The sequence below is a fragment of the Ochlerotatus camptorhynchus genome, unplaced genomic scaffold (genome assembly GCF_037179485.1).
Source record: "Ochlerotatus camptorhynchus isolate MF236.1 unplaced genomic scaffold, CSIRO-AGI_Acam_v1.1 ptg000639l, whole genome shotgun sequence".
NCBI lineage: Eukaryota > Metazoa > Arthropoda > Insecta > Diptera > Culicidae > Ochlerotatus > Ochlerotatus camptorhynchus.
Genome location: NW_027041118.1, coordinates 855,746 through 880,802, shown reverse-complemented (window position 1 = coordinate 880,802; position 25,057 = coordinate 855,746). Strand labels below are relative to the sequence as shown.

Below are 25,057 nucleotides of genomic sequence, written 5' to 3'. Positions count from 1 at the left end.
TTTCGAACCTTTCAGTCTCTGAGCACTTAATTTTACATGACATGCTTGTTTAAGTCTCATCCTTTATGTCAAAGATGGATTCCGTCACGTGTAAGATTAGGTATTTCCAAGTGTGTAGAAAAAAATATCACTTCAAATAATCAAAAACGTTTCTTCTTACATGGCGTATTTCCAACTTTCAACTCTATGATGCATCTGGTTGTTACGCCTTGCAGCAGAACTACGAATTATATTTTTCAATATACCAAAAGTACTGATTCTTTAGTATCTAGTCACGCCCGATTCATTTGAAATGCATCTGATTGTTATTTCACGTGTAAACAACGAACAAAAAGAAGACCAAAAAATCTCCGGGCGTAATTCCACTCTAACAACATTTGTGAACGAAGAACCAAGGCGGAACACCAAACAAAAAATCCCGAGGGTGTACTTTCACAGCGTATCACCAATGTTGGGTGTTCAAAGGGTGGGAGGTCCGGGGGGTAACAACATCTAAGAAATTATCAGGGCGTATGATGTTTTATTCTCAATTTCACGACAAAGAAAACTTTTTTTTGATATAATTAGAGAGAGAGAAGGATTAGTAATTTTTATTTAATTCCACTACCTTATTTGCTTATCCTTGATAGATACGTGTATTTCGTCTACAATGTGCAGACGAAGGTAGTGGAATTAAATGGAAATTACTAATCCATCTCTCTCTCATTGTACAGGTATTCCACTAAGACGCCCACATTCACCAGGACTTTTTTTTTGAGTTGTTTGTGATGCATGATGATAGATTACACTATTAACTAGGGTTTTTAATCTAATTTCCGTCCTACTAAGGATATGCCGCACTTTACCACGCTTTTTGAAAAGGGTTTGAACAAAACATGGAATGTTTTCATCAAAGGTAACTTCTAAATTTATCCACCTTTCCATACGTACCGTTGGATTTGATAAAGAGTCAAACAATGTTGAGATATTATTAAAAATCTAACACTGCTTCATGCTTCTAAATTCGTCCTACGCGTTTCAATTCCGTCCAAACGCATTGAAACGCCATTAGATTTTCTTCGTCCTACGGATAAACGGAGAAAAAGGGGATGTGCTAGGAGCGCTTCTTTTGTTTTGAGAACAATGAGCGTAAATATGCATACAATGCGCTCTAATAGGATTTATGTTGTAGCTAATGAACTAACGCATCGGAACAAACGTATTATTGTTTTGTGCATTGTGAAATCATTGATATTATTGATGATTTCTGCTCGATAGAACGGAAATGGGCGATTACGACGAAGTAGCGCTCTTCCCTATATGTCTAGCTTATAAAATCATCCAGTAAATGGAAAGTCGTGAAATAGGGTTAAGATTTAGGTCATCAAAATTCAGAAGCGATTTTCTCGATATGGTCATTTTGGAGTTACACCCTTTTCAAATGTTAGTCTATAATAACTGTTTTGAAATGTTACGCAACAAAGGAGCGAGCACTTCCAAAAACCTTTTTCCAACTGATCTTAATTTGTGGATATATCCACTCTTGAAGAACATTTCTATTATGAAACATCTTCCCAGAACATCTCAAACAATTTCAAATCCAAACTAATTTACTATCCAAAACCACAAACGAAGTGACAGACGGAGCGGCTCAAAAACTTTGGTGACTAACCTGCTATTTCAATTTTTCAGTGTACCACATGGCAACACTACTACTACTGGATTGTACCACATGGCAACACTACTAATGGATTGTACAAGCATTTTCACCAAATGTACTAGAATGTTTTGGTTCTATCTCGTTCACTCTACTCAAAACTGAAATGCATAAAAAAATTACAAAATGATACACTCTTCGCACACTGTCAAAGAATCATTATACACAAAATCAACTTTGTTCAAATCAAAACAAAAAAAACTAACCCATCTGGTGGATGATGGCACAAGCTTCCAAGAAAATTCTATTACAGTGAACCACATTATTTCAATGGATTTCTTCGCCAGTTAGTCGTCTGTCACTTCGTTTGTGATAAAACATTAATGGACTTGGTGCAGCTCTTCAATACTAGTTAATGGAGAACTTTCAGGTCAAATATGAAAGTTTTCATAATTGTTTGCTACGGTGAATGATTCACAATTGAGCCAAAATATAGCCATTTTGAATCTCCCAAAAATACTTCATAATGGCATATTCGATATTTTTCAACAAATCAAAACTCGAAGGCGTCACTTCCAATCTAAATGACGTTTGATACAAATGTGTAGGAAACAATAATTGTTTATCAGGGAAAATATACACGGTGTAAATTTTTAATTATTTATGGGAAAAATAAAATACAAAAATGTTCCAGAGCTGAGCCAAAAGGTTGAGTACGTTTCTCCGGGACCTTCTGGTCTTAGAGTTACCTCTTTGGTATTACCATAGAGGTAACTCTAAGACTGAGCTCACACTAGACTAGCCTATCGGTCCCAAGCAAATCGATTTACATACCCCATTCTAGTTAAAATTCTAGTACTACACTATGTTTGTTTTGATTCGCTATGAAAGTTTGACAGATAAAATAAGGGGTTCGTGGATTTTCCTATGTTTCGAAGGGTGCATCGATTAGCTTGGAAACCAAGAGAGCACCAGAACTGAGCCAAAAATTGTTATAGTTACTTCTATGGGTGTTCTTTGTGTGTCGTTCGAAGGCCTTAAATGCATTTATGTTAAATATGTGATATATTATTTAAAATGATTGATTTTCAATTTCAAACTCTTAAACCGTTCACTTATTTACTCCGTAAAAGAAACACGGGAAAGTGAACATTTTGTATTCATACGGCCCATGGCAAGCCTTGATTGCACAACCCAAGTAACCAACAAGCCCACTTATTCGCCTAATAGGCTAATATGCGACTAACATAAAGCTTTGCCCTTTGCCCTATGTTAGTCGTGTATCAGCAAAAATATATTGCAAAAAAAGCGAATTGGCGGGCTTGTTGGTTACTTTTGAACTATGCTAAAAGCAATAATCCGAAGGCTGATGAAACTCAAGAGTAAAATATAACTGAAGAAATTGAAGTATTTTGACGTAGAACTACGTCTTTGTTTTATATATGGGGGTACACTTTGTGAAAACCAAAAATGGAACATGTCACAAAATTATGAAAGATTTTGAACGTTAATAGCTGCCCCTGGAGCAATTTCAATAATTTTATCACCAATCGATTAGAAATATTCCCACGCATCTGTTAAATTTAAGACTTTATCATTTTTAATGTCACTATTGAAAAATTAACGAATATGCAACTGTTGCTATTATAATTTAAATTATCGCAGCTCGCCTGTGAAAAGCGATTTCCCTAACACAGATTTCAAAGTTGAATTCCATCCGGTCTCACCAAACGGTGTTTATTCAATCACCGCGTGGTGAGTATTGGTGTTCTCCGGTACACAACGAAAGGCTCCCTGCAAGCTGCTAGCGATCGAGCCTGACGTCAACCGCTGATCGAATTCAGTTCCAATTATCGTGTGGGGTGTTGTCCGGTTGTCGGCATCAGCGGCAGCAGCAGTGCTTTCGGCACGTGGCGTTGAATATTGTTCTCTAGTACACAACGAAACGCTGCCTGCAAGCAGCGAGCTGCAGCCCACATGAGTATCCATAGAAGGAAGAAGAAGCCACACCGCTATTGATCGGAATCAGCAGCTCTTCGTGAGTCGCTGTGGGCCATCTTTGTCAAGCGCGTCATACTAAAGAGTATAAACAGAGAGAACCCTGCTCAAATTCCTATTCCTACACCAAACACAAGCTCCTGCTGCAGTTAACAAATAAGATTTATTACATAAGACCACGTAGTTCTACGTCACCATTGCGTACAACCCTATAGGGCTGTGCCTTGTAGTTTTTTTTATAGCCATTCGATAATATGAGATGGTGAAACTCAATCAAACGGTTAAATTTGTATTGATTTATTTCATTTTACCACAAAAATCATAAATTCGCTCTTTTCATATGGCATTCTTGCCTGTTGTTTGACATCCACACACGGTGAAACAGAAAGTGAGTTCCCCATAAAGAAATACCGTTGCGGCGGTGAAGCACAATCTCTTTGTTTACGTTGTGTGACAACATCTACTATTTACAAGTGGGTACGTAAAACTAAGGTTATCTGTCAATTTGCCGGGAACTTGATGGCATACTACATGCCTACCGGAACACACTGAACACATTTGCATTGACAGAATTTCAGTTTTGAATGAAAAGAACTGAACCCCTTTTATATTATTTTTTACGCAAAATTACTTGAACTTTGTCTCAGATGCCATCTCGCTTGGAAATGACGCTTTCGAGTAATGATTTGTTGAAACATATCGAGAACACCATTTAGAAGCTATTATTTGCGAAATTCAAAATTGCCAAATTTTAGCTCAAATGTGAATGATTGACCATAACAAACAATTATGCAAAGTTTCATGCAAATCGGAGAACTGATTCGTCATTCGGCTTTGAACTGCTTAATTTGGAGCAAAGGATTTCCGGGGCTTCTCCAAAGGATTCCATATGACTCCACATTACTTTTGGATCAAATCTACAGGAATAACAACTCTACGAAATTTGTCCACAACTATTTGGAAGAAAACCATTTGAAGAACCATTTGATACATTGTGTGCATTTCTACAGGACTTTTTGAAAAAAAAAATCCAAAAAACTTGTGAGGAAATAGATTAGTAGTTTTCAGAGAGCTCATTTGACAAGTAAACAACACTCTAAGAGAAAGTGCCTTTCCAGTGTAAAATATATATGTTACCTTATGTTGTGTAAGTCCTATTTCCTATTCTAAATAATTACAAAAAAAAAATAGTTGAGGACTTCAAGCAGCTTTATTAACCGATTGTTTTCTAAATGACCGAATTAAAAAAAAATCTTAGTAACTGACTCCTCATTACGGCGCTGTTACCCAAAATCGCATATAAGTTTTATCTTTGCTTGTATCCTAACCACATGGAACCGTTATGTTTCTGTTCCGCTGCGCTTATCTAGAAACAGACAAGTCTGACAGCCACCATATCTTAGAATGAATTGTTTTTTGATTAATATACAATAATGGAAAACACATTTTGTAAGAGTTGGTTGGAGTTGGAAATGAAGCTTTAGTGTGATAATTTATTAGCTAGAGAATGATCTTTAGAAGCGGGTAGGTGGATAGTTCCATTATAGTACGGCAGTATGAAAATTGAATAGAAGTAATTATCAGTAGCTCGAAGTGACTAAACCTAAACTAAATTAAATTAAAGATTTCTCTGGTGAAATAAAAGGTGTGGAAGAACTCTTGTTCTCAATTTTGTGCAATCCAAAAACTGCAAGTGTGTGTATCATCTCTGCTATTCAGAAGTGCATCGTATGCACTTTCTTCCCTTTGCGCACACTGGACCGTGCTGTGGCCATAATTAGAAAAGTGAGACACAACGTAGGAGTAAGTTTGAACATTTTTTGAACATGTGCGTCTGACTTTAAAAACTGTCGCATTAATGGCCCTTCGCTCATTTTCAACTTCTATTCAATTTTCATACTGCCGTACTCTAACGGAACTATCCACCTACCGTCTTCTAAGGATCATTCTCTAGCTAATAAATTATCACACTCAGCCTAAAGGCTGGTTCGCCTCTGATAAAAACACTTTGAATGCACATTTTGTTGTTGGAAATCACGACTAACATTTTAAATTAGTCTAAAATGTTGAAAATTCATAATTTATATTTTAAATTTGCATTAACTTGAGAATGGAAATTAGAAATTTATCAAAGTTATGCGTAAAACCTAAATAAACTATTATTTGCAATTTAGTTATATTTTTAAAATTAATAAAAATTGTAAAATTGTTGTTTTTATAATCAAGTTACCAGTTTACACACTGCAAAAAATTATAGGGCATTACTTCAGCTATCTTTACAAAAAAAAAGACATAAAAGAGGGTTTTTGTGAGAAAATCAACGTTTTTTGTTTTTTTTACTATGAATTTAGTGAGTTTTTTCTTTCAGTGTATATTTTGCTCAAGGATCATTCAAGTGCTTAAAACTTTTTCGCAGATGTGATTTTTGTTCAGATCAATCATTTTCATGTTTTGAGTTTTTGAAAATGTATATTCCATTTTTGAACAGGCCTTTTTCTAAAGTTACTTTGGAGAAAAAAAAAAACAAATTCAAATGAAAAATGTTACCATTGCACAGTAGTCCAAAATGCGGTTTTAGTTGTCTGGGTAGGATATGGAAGAGAATGTTTTGAGCCTGAAATTTAAACTTTACATTAAAAGTCTCTTCAACAAAGTTGTTCCTTATAGTTACGCTCTCATTTTTATGATAATAAATTTTAGGGTGGTTCTTATTGTCATTATAATCAAAAATCTTTCTTTTTTGTTTGAAGAAACTAAGGTATACATTTTTGGACAAAGTTATAGCTGAGCTAATTTCAAGCAACTTTGTAAAAAAGAACTTTTTCGTATCTCTTATACGATTTAGAGCTATTTTCTTGAATTGAGTTAAGGTGTCTCGAAAAAAGCAGTTGTTTTGCTCTAGTTTTCTTATTTCTATTTTCTCAGTAAATGGGTCTGCAAATAACTTTTAGATCTTTAGAAGGCGCAAATTTTTGCTCCGCAGAACTTGTCGATATCTTTCGCCAATCAAGAGTTATTGACGTTTTTCTACTAAAAATATGCCCTTTTCAAATGTTAATATCTCTTGTTGGGGAAAATAAACCAATTTTTTGTTTTGGCTGTAAGGTTGGATTTATTAAATCCTCTGCATATGTTTCATACAACAAATGTAATGGCAATTCTTGAAATGATCTGCGGCGCTCAAGCAAGTTTTCGTAGAATGTATATTTTTGTATAAAACGTTCACAAGATGATTTTCATGTGGCGAAAAATTGCAAATTCTGCATAATTTTCATTCAAATCTGTAATTATTAATTAATGACATTAAGTCTATTAGAATCTTACATTTCCCAGTTGGGTTGATCAATGGTAAAAATAGGTAGTGAAAATCGTCGGAAAGTAAGTGATCATGTGAAAACAATTCAAGTAAAAATCGAAATTTTTTCATCAAAAAAAAAACACTCACCAAACCACCAAACCACACACAGTGACAGTGAAGTGATGCACTCCGTTCCTCATGTTTTATTCCAAATATTTCAGCGAAACCCGTGTAGCCGCGAAATCGAAACTCCTCAATTTGGGAAGGAAGCAGTAGTGATTTGGTGATTGTTTTCCTCTCTCCCTCTTTCCACGTCCGGAGCTAACCGCATCTTGTGAGGTGATAAGTGATAAACGAGCCGCTCAAGTGGCGAAAACCAATTGCGATTCATCATCAGCTGAGCGAGTGTTGGCGAATGGCGCTCGAACGCACCTGCGAGAAATTTGCAGCTTCGAAGGAAAGCAAAAGTGTGTCTACAACAGTGGCAGCAGTTCAAGAAGTGGGTGTGCGAGGGTTCGCCAATTAATAATCATAAATTCGTATGTACCGGACTGAGCGTTGGTCAATTTGGCTTCGGTTGCAAAAGCGCTGAAAAGAGTGTGGAAGAGAGTAATAAGTGAATTTGCATGATAATAAATTCATCCGTACGTCAGTTAGTGAAGAGTTCACTTTCTAGCCGGCAGCCGAGCTGAAATTTCGCGTCTTGTGTTTGTGTGTGCTGGCAGAAGATAAGAAGAAACGCACGTGAAATAACAATCATCGTCATCGTCGTCATCGATAGGTAAAGAAAAGTGTGGAAGTTAGTGTGCTGCGGAGGGGAAACCTCATCAAAGGTGGATAAAAATTCGGATATATACCGGTACGCTGAGATCGATTCCAGGCCCCGCCCGGCGGTAGACGGAGTGTAAAATTATTCGATTAGAAAAGGTGTGTATGTTGAACAAGGGTATTAGATGCGTTGTTCTGCCTTTCCGTAGGGAGCAGTGAGCTAGATTATTTCGGAGGGAATCGATGCGGAAAATGGAGCGGTAAAACAAAGGTTTGATTATCTGTTTTCATGTATAGACACGACAAGAACAACGGTTAGTTATTAGATTAGATTCAATTTAGCAAACGGTTATTTTACATTTATCTAGCTCGAAGGGCTTCCGATTTGAGATTTCACCTATTTATTCAAGCCTTTCATTTGCTATGAAGCCATATGGCGATGCTAAGCTCGGAGGAAACGGTTCCGAGAATGAGATCGATTTGTTCCATTTGAAAGATAGCAAATTGTGTTGAAGCTACCACAAAATCTTGAACGAATAATTTGAATAATTTTGCGTGTAAAGTTCACCAGGTGAACATTGAATTTGAGCGTGGGGCTTGGAGCAATAATCAACGATAAGGTGCGACAATCCTCAAAGAGTTTAATCTTGGTGAGTGTGAATCTGAAAATTTACTCAAACACAATTTCAAATACAGCATCGTATGGTCAACCTCAGTCCTGGAAGTCAATCAAAACAACTTTATGGTGGAGACAGCAAACTATTTTAAAACTAATCATTTACTATCACAGCAACTTTTCCTCATTCCCGGCAGCCAAGTCGAACCAAACAAGTATCTTCACCTACAGGCACCAACAACAACAACAACAACAACAACGACAAAAACAGCTTCAACTCGGCGCAGGTCATTAAAACACAATAAGGCCCTCTCCTGGTGCCCTCCATCACATGGCATATTGCATCGCATTGGAACGTCGAAGTTTTGCAGTTCTGTAGTGAAGGCAACCATGAGACCAACCGAAGCAAGGGCATCGTGGTGCAGCGTCGTCTTCGTCGCCGTCGGAGAGCGTAGAAAAAGTAACTTTCGCACGCTCAAGCTCAGCTCAGCTGGGCCCCTTAGTGCAAAAGGAAATTCTGCTAATTTTTCCCGGCTCTCAAGGAATCTACGGCGCACTCTTCTTTCGGAATGGCTGCCTTCTGCCCGGGAAAGGTAGGGCTGTGTTTGTGTGGAAAAATGCTGCGGAACTAACGCGCTTTACTTCCTCCGCTGCTCAGATGGTTGGCTCTTTCTCGAATGGATTGATATATGAGTGCAATTTGTATGATGGGAAATTGATTGTCTCGGATCGTTGAGAGTAGGAAATTGAAATTGGCAGAAGATGCCCCCTCGGAAAGGAATTTTTATCATTTTGAGCTGGGAAAAAAATCCATCTTCATCCATGACCTTGCGGCTTTGGCAGGTGGTGCGACTATCGTAGTTTCAATATTGCTAATCCATGAGACGCTTAGCGAATGCCACCTGGGGCGCATCCTAATGGTGATTGGAGGAGTTCTATTTGCTTCACAGCCGCTGGGACTAGCTCAGTGAGGGAGTCACTTTTAGTACTTACTTGATACTTGATGGGCTACGAATCGCCAGGTTGATTCAACGCCGAACTAAGTACTCTTCTCCATTGGACTCGGTCCTGAGCCAATCGCTTCCAGTCGCCATGAACGTTTAGCGACCTGATGTCCTCCTCAACTGCAAATAGCCAACGTGTCCGAGGTCTACCCCGGAGTCGACGACCTCTACCGGGTTCTCTGCTGAATATAATATTTGCTTGTCGTTCTTCCGGCATCCGCACTACATGCCCAGCCCACCGTAGTCTGCCGTGTTTTATAAGCTTCACTATATCCGTACCGTTATACACTTGGTACAACTCGTGATTCATGCGACGCCGCCAGATGCCATTCTCCTGTTTACCGCCGAGTATTGTTCGCAGCACCTTACGCTCGAAGACACAAAATGCTCTCCGGTCAGACTCTTTTAACGTCCACGATTCGTGGCCGTAGAGGGCTACCGGAAGTATCAGCATCTTATACAGAGCGAATTTCGTTTTCGTTTGCACGCTACGGGACTTCAGCTGGCTACGTAATCCGTAAAAGGCCCTGTTTGCAGCTGCAATACGTCTCTTCACCTCGCGGGTAACATCATTATCGCATGTCACTAGTGTTCCAAGATACACAAATTCTTCCACTACCTCAAATTGTTCACCATCTAACAACACTACACTACCAACACCACTATTGCTCCCACGCTGTCTACCGGCTACCATGTACTTCGTTTTGGTAGAACTTATCGTGAGCCCAATTCTCGCCGTCTCCCTCTTAAAAGGCACAAACGCCTCTTCCACTGCTCTACGGTCAATTCCGATGATATCGATGTCGTCCGCAAAGGCAAGGAGCATGTACGATCGTGTGATGATGGTACCGTTCCTCTGCACACCAGCTCTCCTAATCGCTCCTTCAAGAGCAATGTTGAACAGTAAGTTTGAAAGTGCATCACCCTGCTTCAATCCATCTAAGGTCACGAACGAGGTCGAAATCTCATCTGCAACCCTTACACTTGATTTCGATCCATCTAGCGTTGCGCGAATCAGTCTAATTAGTTTCGCCGGAAAACCATGTTCTAGCATAATCTGCCAAAGCTCATTTCTCTTCACTGAATCGTATGCTGCTTTGAAATCAATAAACAGATGGTGAGTCTGCAAGTTGTACTCCCGGAATTTATCAAGGATTTGACGCAGGGTAAACATTTGATCCGTCGTTGATCGGCCCTCACGAAAACCAGCCTGGTATTCACCGACGAAGGACTCCTCAAGCGGTCTCAATCTGTTAAACAGAACGCGTGACAGTATTTTGTACGACGAATTCAGAAGAGTTATTCCTCGATAATTGGCGCACTCGAGTCTGTGCCCTTTTTTGAATAATGGGCAAATGAGGCCATCCAACCAGCTAGCAGGCAGTTCTTCGTCCTCCCATATCTTCGTTAGAATACGGTGGATTGCTTGATGCAGCTGCTCACTTCCGTGTTTGAAAAGTTCGGCCGGGAGCTCGTCCTTCCCAGCAGCCTTATTGTTTTTCAGCTCACGTATTGCCTTTTTAACCTCGTCTAGCGTTGGAGGCTCCACAGCTTGATCGTCGTCTGCGATGTTTACTCTGTTCGTCGATACTCCCTCACTATCTCCATTCAACAATGTCTCAAAATGTTCTTTCCACCTGGCAGCCACCATTGTTTTATCTGTCAGCAAATTCCCCTCAAGGTCATTGCACATGGCGGGAGATGGCGCTGTTTTACTCCGCACACCATTGACAGTCGCGTAGAACCTTCGCATATCGTTCTGTTCCATACTTTCTTGCGCCTCAGCAATCACGCGTTCTTCGTATTGCCTTTTCTTTCTGCGGTGGGTTCGTTTCTCAGCTGCCCTTGCTACCTTGTACCGCTCTCTGTTCAGCCGGGTACCAGACACTAACATCCGGCTTCTGGCAACGTTCTTCTCATCCGTCAACCTCTGGCACTCCTCATCAAACCAGCCATTACGTGGTCGTCTTTGAGCTGTACCTATCACTTCTTGTGCTGTTGTGTTCACCGCTCCGTGGATTGTGTTCCACAGATTGTTGAGGTCCTCGTTCACGTTGATTTCGCTAATCCGCTCATCAAGCTTCTGGCAGTACTCTGCAGCAACACCTTCTGACAAGCGATGGATATTGAAACGCATCGATCTCCGGTTCGTTGAATTCGTAACGGTCGATAGACGCGCCCGAATTTTGCAGACAACAAGATAATGATCTGAGTCAATGTTAGGCCCCCTAAAAGTCCTTACATCAATGACATCTGAGAAGTGCCGGCCATCCACCAACATGTGATCGATCTGGGTGCAAGTTTCGCCATTTGGGTGTCTCCAGATGTGCTTTCGGATATTCTTGCGTGCAAAGTAGGTGCTAGTGATGGCCATACCTCTAGCAGCGGCGAAGTTTATCAGTTTCAGGCCGTTATCATTGGTTACTGTATGTAGGCTCTCTGTACCAATGATTGGACGTAAGAAATCTTCCCTCCCGACCTGCGCATTTGCATCTCCGATTACAATCTTCACGTCGTGTTTTGGGCACTCATCATAAGTTTTATTGAGACTGTCATAAAACGCGTCCTTCACGCCATCGGATTTATCGTTGGTTGGCGCATAGATGTTGATCAGGCTGTAGTTGAAGAATTTGCCCCGAATCCTTAATACACAGATGCGGTCGCTTACCGGTCTCCACCGCATAACACGCTTCATCTGCTTCCCGATCACTATGAACCCTACTCCATGTTCTGCCCTATCGCCACCGCTGTGATAGATATGATACTTGAAGGAAGTGTTGGCGATGGGATCCACCGCCCGGAATTCACGTTCTCCGGATCTAGGCCACCGTACTTCCTGAATAGCAAGTACCGAGTTTCCATTCATTGTCCTTATTTCATTGCCGGGTCGGTTACCGAAAATTCCGTTCGTTGTTTTCTCTTTCTTCGTTTTTCTGAGTAATGTTGGGGGTTTCAGTATGCTACCTTACCGGGGTCGCGATACCTACATCATGTTGGTGGGGCTGCCACCTTAGGTGTAGCTGACGTGATACAGCATTTCTTATTCAGCCGCTCGCTCCGAGACAGACGCTGTTTGAGCCGCACCTCCATGGTGAACAGACGCTCGAGGGTCGCACCTCCTCACTTTGCTATCACCACGATCCGGATCCATGTTTTTATCGTGGTGACATTGCCCAGGCTACGCTACCAGCATCTTTTGCTGGCGGTCTTTGTCATCGGCTGACCCGTGGAAGCGTGAGGTAGGAACTTGTGAGGACCAGAGCTGTTGGGACAACACTCCTTCCAGTTTGTCGACTCACCATTTGTAACCCCACTTTTAGTATGTTGCATAATAAATTTCATAACACCACAGTGCTAAATTACCTGTGGTTTTAAAATAAAAATGCATTTAACTGATTAAAAATCACTGAGTTCGTGTTAGCGGTCGTGTTGATAAGAAATCAACACTTGTTTTTACAATAGGTTGCAGATTCAAATTGCCCTTTTTGCAATATAGATTCCAAAGCAAAATTTGTGCTGTTATTTCAAATTAGCTTTATAATTTTCTAAGATTTAAATACTCTCGAAATTTTCTTGAAATTATCATAACACATATTTTATAATACCTCCCAGTGCTTATTTATAATAATCGTTAGAAATGGACCTGGATCCCAACTCATATATTTTTCTTGGAGTTGTAGTCGAAACTTCTTCATACAAATCTGTGACCAAGAATTAAAATTAAATGAAAACAGATAAATCCGCTTACCCAGGGTAACCAGTGATCCGAGAAATCGTAAAAACCGGGAAAATACCGGGAATTTTAAATAATACTTTGAAGAACTAAATATTAAGATAATTTGGAAGAAAATTTCATAGGGATTTTGAAGAGATTTTATATTTCATGCTGGAGATCACAACAGAATATTTGAGAGAAAAACTACAAGGGACAACCCTATGGGGTTGTACGCAATGGCGACGTAAGACTACGTGGTCTTATATAATAAATCTTATTTGTTAACTGCAGCAGGAGCTTGTGTTTTGTGTAGGAATAGGAATTTGAGCGGGGTTCTCTCTGTTTATACTATTTAATATGACGCGCTTGACATAGATGGCCCACAGAAACTCACGAAGAGCTACTGATTCTGATCAATAGCGGTGTGGCTTCTTCTTCCTTCTATGGATACTCATGGCTGATGGCATGGATACTCGCTGCTTGCAGGCAGCGTTTCGTTGTGTACTAGAGAACAATGCTCAATGCCACACCACGTGCCGAAAGCACTGCTGCTGCTGATGCCGACGACCGGACATCACCACACACGATAATTGAAACTGAATCCAATCAGCGGTTGAGGTCAGCCTCGATCGCTAGCTGCTTGCGGGGATAAACACCGTTTGGTGAGACCGGATGTAATTCAACTTTGAAATCTGTGTTAGGGAAATCGCTTTTCGTAGGCAATCGATGTTAATCTTAATTATCATAGCAACAGTTGCACATTCGTGCATTTTTCAATAGTGAAATTTTTAAAAATGATAAAGTCTTTAATCAACAGATGCGTAGGAGTATTTCTGATCGATTGGTGATAAAATTATTGAAATTGGTCCAGGGGCAGCTGAGTTACTAACGTTCAAAATCTTTCATAATTTTGTTACATGTTCCGTTTTCTTTTTTTCAAAAAGTGTACCCCCATATAGAAATCAAAGACGTAGTCCTACGTCAAAATACCCTCAGATTTGTATGAAGAACTCTAAGAAAGATTCGACTTTAACATCAAGTATAATGTGTGAGTTCGGATCCAGGTCCATTTCGAACCATTACTATAAATAAGCGCAGGGAAGAATTTGTAAAGAATTCTAATGAGAATTTCAAAAAAATTCCCAGAGTATTTAATTCTTGGAAAATTTTAAAGATAATTTAATGCAAATTCAAAAAAGAGATACAACAGAATACCGCAATAAATAACAATGGGATCAAATTTTGAGCGAACAATTTTTAAGATATTCTAAGAAGAGTTTTATGTAAATTATAAGAATAATTTCTGGGACACCTTGAGAAAAATATCTGAAAAATTCTATGGATAAAATCAAAAAAAAAAAAGCAGAATTTAGAGGAGAACTGCCAGATAATTCTGAGCAGCAGTGAATTGCATAGGAACTCTGAGAAGAATTGAAGAGAATTTTAAATATAATTTTGAAGAGAAGCTTCAGTGAATTCCTGGTAAAATCATTAAAAATTCACAGCGAAACTTTGGAGAAATTTCTCGAACTTTTTGGAGGGTTCTGCAGAAAAATTTTTAAGCTGCTATAAACAAAAAATTCGAGAGACTCTCATTCACAGAAACGAACTCTGTGAAGGGAAATGGTTCTTATGGAAATTCTTGGTATTTACCACTGAGGCAATTGCACCATTGACCCTTGACAATTCATAAAGTTTCTTTATCTTGACTTGTTGAAAATATTATCAACTTCTTCTCAGCTTCTTCCAAGTTTCATAATTACTATTCTAACACGTTAGAGCATCTATATCCTTCTCCAAAGTTCAGAAATGACCTAGAACGTTTCCTATGAATTTCGAAACAATAATCCGAAAACTTCATAAGAACTATGAGAACTTCGTAGAATTTAAGCAAATTACGGAACTTCGTAAAACTTTATAGAAGATTTGAGTTTTTTTGCTAATTCAGTCAAAATGGTAAATCCGAAAACTTTTTTTTTTCATTCATATAACCTGTTGGAAAAATTACATTAAACTCTAAGACCGTTTGGCCAATCTTGCCTGAAAATTAAAAAAAAAAACCTGTGCGCCGATCAATATATTTTCGGCGGCGGCGTGATATGTTGTTTTCTGCCGGCGGTGGCAGCATAGCGGCGTTGGTCGGCGTGAGTTTATTTTGAATGATTTAGAAAAAAAATACTTTACATACCAAACGCACATGGACAAAAATTCTTCCCACATTTGAGTTCAGATTACTCAAAATCGCTAAAACGTAGGTCAATGTATGAGTAAATTTTCCGACACTCCCAGAGAAAACTTCTAGAATATGTGTACCAGTAGACAGACTAAAACCACAATCAGTTTTCCTCATATTCGAGAAGTTTTCCTCGGAAAATTTACTTATTCTATGAGTGACCTACACACTTAGAAATAACTAATTTTACACGTGACGGAATACATCTTTGACATAAAGGATGAGACGTAAACAAACATGTTATGTAATATTAAGTGCTCCGAGAGTGAAAAATTCGATATTCGACAAAAAGTACGATTGATTGAGTTGAATTTCGCGTCTGTTATGACTCAAAATTATGTCAAAATAGACGCTCGTATATGTCAGTTTCAGAGAACCTAAATTTACATGATTTTTTCTATGTGTGTACGTTTTCGCGAATTTGAGTAACCTGAACTCAAATATGAGTAACTCTTACTCAATTTTAAGCGTTTTCATTGGCCGTGCATGCGGAATTTGTTAAGAAAAGTATGTTAAGTGCTTGTTAAAATTGCAGGGGTGGAGTCATATGGCAAAGTGTAACATTTTAATGGGCTCTAGGAATTCTTTCATTTATTGAGCATTACACGTTATTAATATGTTGATAGCGATAAATTGTATGCTTTTATTACTCCGATAAATATTTGAATCTACACGCATTGTAGTCATATAACTTTTTTTTTTGTATTTGAAGATGATGTCTTTCAGATATACATACGCATAACTTGCAAGAGATTAAAAAAAAGGTCAAATATCAACGTGTTATTAATAGAAGTCACGTATTCACCTTTATGTACATCCGATCTTCGTTGTAAATCTGCAAAACTCTATTTTTGCAAATGCTGTAATTGTCATGAATGAAGATTGTTTTATCCACATTGTTAGGGTGGATGCCTGACCGACGTACATATACGGTCAGCCCAGCTATGTTAAAAACTTGTTCACTTGGCGTGCTGGTGGCGCGCACACACAATACCTTGCGAACCTAGGCTGCCAACCAAGGATACTTACTTAAAGGTCCTGTACACCATCGGAGGTGCAAAGGGCCTACGCGAAAGACTTCCATCCTTGGTGGCTGCTCGGTTTTGCCTTGACCTGGGCCCAGGTCAGATTTATATAGACTTGCTTTATTTCCTTGTTGAGGCTTCGCCGCCATGAGCCCCTGGGTCTACCTCTGCTGCGATGTCCTGCCGGATTCCAATCCAGCGTTTGCTTGCAGATTTCGTTTCCGCCCCGTCGAAGGCCGACCCACCTCCACTTTGGCACTCGAATTTCTGTTGCTATCTGCTTCTTATTAAACACCGACGATGGAGCTTGGCATTCGAGATCCAGTTGTGAGGCCACCAGGCACGAAATATAAGACCTTCAGCTTCTGAGTGTTCTCCGCTGATACACACCACGTCTCGCTGGCGCATAACAACACAGATTTCACGTTCGAGTTGAAATTTTGGTGCGTTGACTTATCTGGTTTGATCTACATACGTTTCGTAAACTCGCAAAGGCAGCCCTAGCCTTCTTGATTCGTGCACCTATGTCGCTCTTGGTCCCGCCGTCCGACGCTATTTGGCTGCCAAAATATTGGAAACTTTCGACCTTCTCAAATTGCTTGCCCCGCTACCGTCAAGTTGGAAAGGTTGCCCGTGTTGATATCCAACGATTTGGTCATGGACGTTGATGGTGAGACCCGCCGCAGATGAGCGTTCGGCTAGGTTATGAGCTTACTCTGCATATCAGAGCGTCGTTGTGCTAGTAGAGCAACATCATCAGCCATATCGAAGTCGTTGAGATGCTCTATGGTGAAAGGCTGCCAAAGCCCACGATTCGGTACACGGTCAGTTGCACCCACCATGATCTCGTCGATTACGATGAGGAACAGCAGCGGTGATAGTATACATCCTTGTCTCATACCAGCGCCTACCCGGATAGGGTCAGACAAGGCTCCATTATGCAGAACTCTGCACGTGAAAGCCTGATGCTGCGCTTCGATGACGATTTTAACCGGAACTCCCTTGTGTCTCAGGGCGCCCCACAGATATTCGTGATTGAGTCGGTCTAAAGCTTTTTCGTAGTCAATGAATACCAAATAAAAGGACTCTTGAAATTCATTGACCTGCTCCAGGATGATGCGGAGTGTGACAATATGGTCCACACAAGATCTTCTCCTGTATCCAATTTAGGATAAATTTGCACAGAACTTTGAGAACAATACACAGTAACATCATAGAGGTAACTCTAAGACAAGAAGGTCCCGAAGAAACGTGCTCAACTTTTTGGCTCAGCTCTGGTACTATCTTCGGTCCTAAGCTAATCGATGCATCCCTCGAAATATAGGAAAATCCACGAACCCCTAATTTTATCTGTCAAACTTTCATAGCGAATCAAAACAAACATAGTATAGTACTAGAATTTCTACTGGAATGGGGTATGTTAATCGATTTACTTGGGACCAATAGGCTAGTCAAGTAGTGAGTCAATTTATAATCGATAGTTTCGTATTGATTGTTGGTAACATCCCAACTAACATTTTCAGCTTTGTAAGCCAACTTTTCCAGCGTTGTGCTGTAAAGTAGCTGAAAAGAAGCTGCAGATACAGCTACAAGCAAAAGCTAGCAAAATAGTTTTGGAGAGCGTTTACTCAACTTTCTCACAACCATTATTCAATTTGTCAGTCGCACTGAATAACATAAGCCAATAAACGCTAATGTCACTTCTATACACACACTAATCAACTTTCAACTTGTAGCTGCAAAACAAAGCTAACAAAGTGAATATATTACTCATTTGATGGCTTCTAAACAACCAACCACTCTTGCTGAATAACATAAACATCAAAAGTGCTTTGTCAACAACTAAACAACCTGTACTCAGCTTATAAACTGTGTTAGAGCAACTTCGGAAGCATTTTCACAGTCAACTAGGTTTATTTTCAGACGTGTGCAGTTTTACAGCTTTTACTCTGCTCTTTTATAACAAGTCGAGAAAAGTGATTCGTGTGCACTATTATAAAGCCTCTACTCAGCAATTTTGTTGTAGAAGGGAATGTTGATTTGTTTACATAAGTTCAAAGTGTTGGCGTAGCACAGTTGGTAGTGTCAAGGTTTGCCAAAGAGGTCGTCTCGAGTTCGATTCCAGGTTCCGGTGCAGGGTAAATAATTTGGTGATGATTTGTAACTAATTTCGATTAATTTGATTCACAGCAAAATAAACTCAATAAATTTCTTCATAAAAAAGCGTAAACAGTATTTAACCCGGCTTCAAGAGAAAGCTGTGTAGTGATTATTGGATAACCGGGAAAAGGTTGAATAAGCGCCTTTCAAGTTCACACACAACGAAACAGCAGGATAACAGCTGTATAGAAGCGTTAATGGATATGCAATAAGAGATTCTCCCGACCGTTCCAACAGCCATAAGTAGCTGACTAAGTTCGCCAGATTTGCTTGTATAGAGGTTGAGTAAAGGTTTCCTCATATCGTATAACGTTTGAATACAGCTTGAAACTGTATAATTGAAATGAGTAAAGCGTTTACATTACGAAAATTGTTAGTTGGGATGATGCCTCGCCAATTGTCCCACACAGTCAGATCCCCCTTCTTTGGAACCTTCACTGAGACGCCCTGTATCCAGTCGGCCGGAAAAGTTGCGGTGTCCCAGATATTACAGAATAGTTGATGCAACATTTGAACGGATAGCATGAGGTCAGTTTTGAGCATCTCTGCTGATATGCGTTGGAGCCTTGTTGGATTTCATACAAGGATACTGCAGCTTTCTAATTTTCCAAAAGCATAGAATATCTCCATCTTCAACGTTGTTCGGGTATGACGTAATGCGCAGGATCTATAGGTAAGGCAGAAGGAACCTCTAGTCCACTGTTTCATTCATCCGGTGTTTTCGTCGGATCGAGAGAAAAAAGAGTCAGCTAGTTTCCTTCTGCCTCACCTATAGATCTCGCTCATCGAGATGAAACCACTGAGATTTTTGATGTTTGATCAGCGCACCAAAAAACTATTTCGAACAAGTGCGAGGAGGAAGAAAAATAATGATTCATCCGATTCTTCCCTGTATGCTAGATAGAGAAAGCGCAAACAATCGTCAAAAAACTAAGTGACAATCGCTGCCTCATACACGCTCGTTTGAGGTTACTCAAAAATGAATCATACGCACTCATTTTCATAACTACTTTTGAAACGTCAAATCATGAGTATGAGTAGCTGTGATTTGTGAATTTGAGTTTCATTGACTCAACAACAAATAAATAAAGGTAGAGATGAATTTTGAGTTTTCAGCCCATTTGCTTACTCAAACAAATGGCCTTATGATAATGTATAAATACGAAGTTTGCCTTTCCGTAGTAGAAGAAAAATTCGAAAGAAATCTTTCGAAAATGGAGCAAATTGCAGCCGACGTGGATGCAAAAATGTACCGCAAATTGAGAGGTAATTGTTTTGCATTCATATTTGCCATAAAATAAAATGATTAATTAAAATATTTTTTCAGTTTTTGGTTTATAAATCCCAAAGCACAAAGAAAATTAGCGACATGTTTGCCCAATTGTGTATTTTTGACTCATTTCCCGATATTTTGGATTTTATGGGATTAAGTAGAAATAACTCATCAACAAAAAAACCTAGCCGTTTTACTCAAAAGTTAGTACTGGCTATGTTGCTTAATCAAGAGTAGATCTGATTTTAATTAAATTGAGTGGTTTTTCACTCAATTTTTAGTTACCACGAACGAGCGTGCACACAACTTCTAATTTAAACGCGTTCAAGATTAATTTTACCGAAAAGATGTTACGGAATGTTCATCGGCGTGACATAAATTTATTCGGCGGCGTGAACCATTTTACTGCGGCGGCGCGCCGGCGGTAATCGGTGGCGGCGGCGTATGAAAATCATCGGCGGCGGCGGCGTGGCGCGGCGGCGCAAAGGTCTAATTGGGTGCACTATATAGGAATTTTTGCTTATATTACCTGTCCTGCACCCAAAATTGTTTGTTGGGAAGGTAATGGTCACGAAGCTTCTTATTTCATTACTATGATCTGCATTCTCTGCTAAAATGGATCGACATGTCCAACATCAAAAAGCACCTCTAATTTTGGAGACTGGTTTAATGTTGGAAGGGTGAAATGTTACTTTAAACTCAGCTTCAAATATCCCCAAGCAAACTCAAGATTCACCGCGTTAACGATGGATCCCTTCCGCTTTCATTTTTCACCAGTCCCGTACCGACTTCGGTTTCGACCACTGCACTACACCAGACACCTCCAATTATACTCGAAAATTATTACCTCGGAAGCGAAAAGAAAACATCAACCAGCCCGGTAAACGATCGATAATGGAGATAATTTTTCGGCATATCACTCTAGCTGGTGGCGAGTAAGAGATACCGCCGCCGTCTTCTGCAATTGAACACATTCCAGCTCACGTAAGTGTGAGCATCCAAAAAATGTAGTTTGGCTTCGGCTGGCTGGCTGGGTGCTGGGGAGAAAATACGGGCTAATGGCCATCTAATGGGTCACCACCACTACTGAAGCCGTTGATCCTCTGCACGTCTAGTACTGGCCGAATGGAGTTTTATTTCTGTGAGTGGAGACCTCAATCATAAAAAAAAATCGGTCAACTTTTATTCATGCCATTTTTTTCGCGCCTTTGGTTTTTGGTAGGAAGTGGAAAAACTGAGTGGAAAACATTGCACCGGGGAAAATGCGACCATTTATTTGATTAATGACAAGGCATGTGGCCAGAGAGCGAACACCAATTAACATTCATTGGACAGCGTTGATAGGCTGGTTTGATGTTGTTGTTATTTCGGTTGCTTGCTTTCAAGAGACCCAAGGAGAGGAGAGATGAAAAATGCTTCTTTCATTGGACAACCGATGGTGGTGCTGCGGCGCAGTCTGACAGACTTTAATGCGAGCGCCGATGGTCATTATCATCGCCATCTACGCAACAGCCACCAGCACCAGCCAGTAATATAATCATCAACACAGACGGATGATAATGTTTAAACTGTTGGCCTCGCAAAAAAGCGTCGAAAGCTGTGAGAGGATGGACCACAATTGCCATTAAGTTGGATAATTCGATTAGCTACCGGTGTTGTCTTGATCGTTTGGATGATAACGTTCATTTTGAAAAGATTATGCCGAGTAATTGATAGATTTAGGGAGATTGATTAATGGAGGCAGAGGTGTGAAAAATGTCCGGTATGTTGGAATTCCATGATTACCTTGTGTGTTTAGATATCGATCCAATGGGAAACTAATTGAAAACTAAACGGACATGGACATATATCATACTGAAAGTAAGAAAAAGCAACATACAACTTGATAAGGGTTTACCCAGTGCTACTGTCTTCCCATAATGCCTATCTAATCGTCAGTTTTTTCATCGGTCGCATTCGGAGGACACCGATAAGGTACGGTCTAGAATCCTTTTTTCCCTTCCATCAGCATCCTTTCATCGATCGGCCACCGAAAACGGTGACATTTTGCTTATCTAAACAAGATGCCCATTCCGTCGTCGAGGCAAGTCCAGTCCGATTACAGCATAAAGCGATGACCGTTTCTGTACGTGAATGGCGTACCGAGTGAGCTGAACATACGCACACGTGTCTAAATCGTTTATTTTATAATCGTGACTTGGACTCCGGGACCGGTTTCCGCCCGGAGAGGTGGGCAAAAAACCAAGTCTCGACGGGTCGAATGAGCTTTCAACGGGATCTATAAAAGTATCGACACCATGGATCCGGTGTTCACCGTTCCGTTCCGTGTTGTGGTAGTCTGGTGGGTAACGTATCACTGTTATGCCTTTTTTTTCTATGATTTATGGAAGGCAGAAAGTTTCAGTTTTATGATTTTAGCTTCGGGCAAACTGTTATGGAGCTTGCGAACTAGAAACAGGAACAATGTATATCAAGAGCAGTTCCACGCCAGATGACGAATCGGGTAAAATTTACCTTCTCCGATTTACATGGAATCTTGCATAATTGTGTGGCTACAATTCACATTATTGTAAAAAATCTGCTTTTTTGTGTTACTTCATATGTGAAGTTTACGATTTCCAAAGTTGGTTGGAAATGCTATCTTAGATCGTAAACTTCACGTTTGAAGTAAAAATAAAAAATAAAACACTTTGAATGTAACAACTCAAGGCGGGAGTAGCCGTCAACAATACTGATGATGGTACAACACGCAACAACCACCCTACTGCTTTCTCTCTGAGATGACTACGTTGGTCATGATGACAGGAGCAACACAATAGTAGAGTAAAGAAAAATTGCATTATAATACACCATCGACTGGAAATGCTTTCGGCAACCTAGGGCTTTAGGTAGTGATGAAACATTCCAATCTTCCTAGTGAAGATAATAAATAACTATCTATAGGACATAACGTTTCGAGTCTCTCTGAATGGCATCACATCGGATGCTTTCAACATCGGTGCCGGGGTTCCACAAGGAAGCATCCTTGGTCCCCTGTTCACCTCCGATATGCCGGCTCTCCCTGATGGTGGATCGTTGTTTCTGTTCGCAGATGACACATCCATCGTCTACAAGGGTAGGCTCAGAGCTCCTCTGTCTGTCAAACTTCAGAGAGGCCTGGACGTCCTGTCTGAATATTTCAACAGCAGGAAGATCCGTATCAACGCGGCAAAGACCCAGGTCATCATCTTTCCACACTCTAAATCTCCCAGACTTGTTCCATTGGAGAATAATAAGATCTGCCTGAACGGCACAGTGGTGGAATGGTCGAAAGAGGTAGTCTACCTCGGCTTAACACTAGACAGCAAGCTGATTTTCAGGGAGCACGTTGACAGAACCAAAACCAAGTGTAACATCTTGATAAGATCATTGTATCCACTCATCAACAGGAGGTCTACTCTATCCCTGAAAAGTAAGCTTGCGGTCTGCAAACAAATCATCCTTCCCGTAATCGAGGACGGTATGCCCATCTGGGAGAGTTGGCGCTATCACCTCAAACTCCAAAGGATCCAGAACAAGATCTTTAGGATGATCCTTAACAGTCCCCCGCGGACTAGAAATTCTGAGATCCACCTCCTGGCTGGAATTCAGACATTAGAAGAACGGAGAGTATTCATCCTGGAAAGTTTCAGAGACACCTGTCTGAGATCATATTATCAGATCATACGTGATCTAGCACGTTAAGTTAAGTTATACTCGTAGTTAGGTAGGTTATCACTTTTTTCAATTCAAATAAAGCACATCCCCAAAGGGGTATTCTGTAAACTAGTTGAAAAACGCAAATATTAAATTAGAATAACAAATCAAACAAAAATGAAGAGCCATGTAGGCTAATCAATTAAAATGATAAATCAATGTACTACCATAATCTACAGAAATAAACATAATTTTACTAATACCAGTACTACGTACACAGTCAGGCATTGTCCATCATGCGGATCACACAGATCACATCACAGTAAAATGGTGGTTGTATCAAGTGTCCAGAATCACATTGGCTACATTTAGACATGTTTCGGCTACTTCCTGGGAAGTCACCAGATGATAGGATTTGTTCCAAATCCCATCAAATAACATGAGAATTTGATGAAAAACACAAGCACAAGTTCAATGTTTGTTAGCGACACGATCGATTTACACGTGCGAAGAAACGCTATCGCTGCTAACAATTTTTTATTTGTCGGGTGAAGAAGTACTCGACCAACTGCAAGTTGGAAACCTTGCTATTTTCAATTTTATTGAAATTACGGCAGGACTCAAAGCTAGTTGCTCTACCCAGGGTGACCTATACTTATTGAGTGGAGAGAGTCTCAATCAATTGAAAATATAGTTTTTTGCTCAGAAATACCTTTGAGATTTTATGCCCAAGAGCCATTACTCTAACTATTGTGAGAGCCTATTTTACTTTGGGAATCTACAGTTTTTCTTGAACTAGAAACTTACCAAGGAGTTTTCGGATTAAAACTACGATACAACCGCATTGAGTATCACTTATGAACTGACTTTATTCTACAATTCTTTTCTCTTACATAGCGAAATTCTATCCTAAAAATGATCCTCGAGTAGAAAAATTCCCTAATCTAATGTGTAGGTGAAAATGGGACAGCATTAAAAAACTAGATTACTTCCTACATTTATCACCTTCATTCTCTCCTAATTTACGTAACAAACTTCCACCTCGCAACGCTTTCAAATTCAGGTTAAAAAATATAAATGTGGACGTGTCCCTATACGCCCTTCTGGCATGCGCTTATCTATCGTGCAGTGCATATCCTACAACTCTATTCTTAGCTATACCTGAGCGCGGCAGACATAGACGTAAATAAACAACTAGTCTTGTAATATTTCGTTCCACTTTCTTTGCAAAACGTTATCCTTATACCTGTTTTTACTTTACGAGGAAACATGGTTTGACTGAAATACAATTATTTTCATACTCTGATCTTTCCTTGATAATTAATAATGTTGCTTGATTAGCAAATGTCGCGTTCGCAACAATGGTAGTCATAACGAGTGTTTAGGATGGCATGTTCTAGGTGTTCTCTGGATAGAAGCATCATAACTAAATGCAAGTGCAAATATTATGCATCGCAAAAAAAAGTGGATTTTTGAATACCTCTCACCCCCTCGTCACGTACATTTCCTATAACTTATACATGGCATTTAACGTATTGCCAGACTACTCCACATCCTCTCTTGCGATGTCCGACGCCATTTTCTAATCCAAGATGGTGGCCATTGGGTTCAGAAGAATTGTCACCAATATGGGCACCGACGAACCGACATTTTTAG

The 25,057-nt window shown here is 39.9% G+C and overlaps 2 protein-coding genes across 3 annotated transcripts in view; both read left to right on the top strand.

Moving 5' to 3' along the window:
- LOC135714316 (uncharacterized protein DDB_G0284459-like) overlaps window positions 1–8,611 on the top strand; it is a 316,729-nt gene extending 308,118 nt beyond the window's left edge. The window contains exon 5 of the mRNA XM_065237651.1: window positions 8,491–8,611. Within this exon, the coding sequence (XP_065093723.1) occupies window positions 8,491–8,611 (121 nt within the window). The remainder of the gene's footprint in view (window positions 1–8,490) is intronic.
- RhoGEF3 (Rho guanine nucleotide exchange factor 3) overlaps window positions 1–25,057 on the top strand; it is a 623,028-nt gene that overhangs the window by 18,463 nt on the left and 579,508 nt on the right. The window contains exon 2 of one of the 2 annotated variants that reach the window (XM_065237666.1): window positions 7,154–7,859. The exons of the other annotated variant lie outside the window; for it this stretch is intronic. The gene's annotated coding sequence lies outside the window, so the exon portion shown is untranslated. The remainder of the gene's footprint in view (window positions 1–7,153; window positions 7,860–25,057) is intronic. 2 annotated transcript variants of the gene reach the window in all.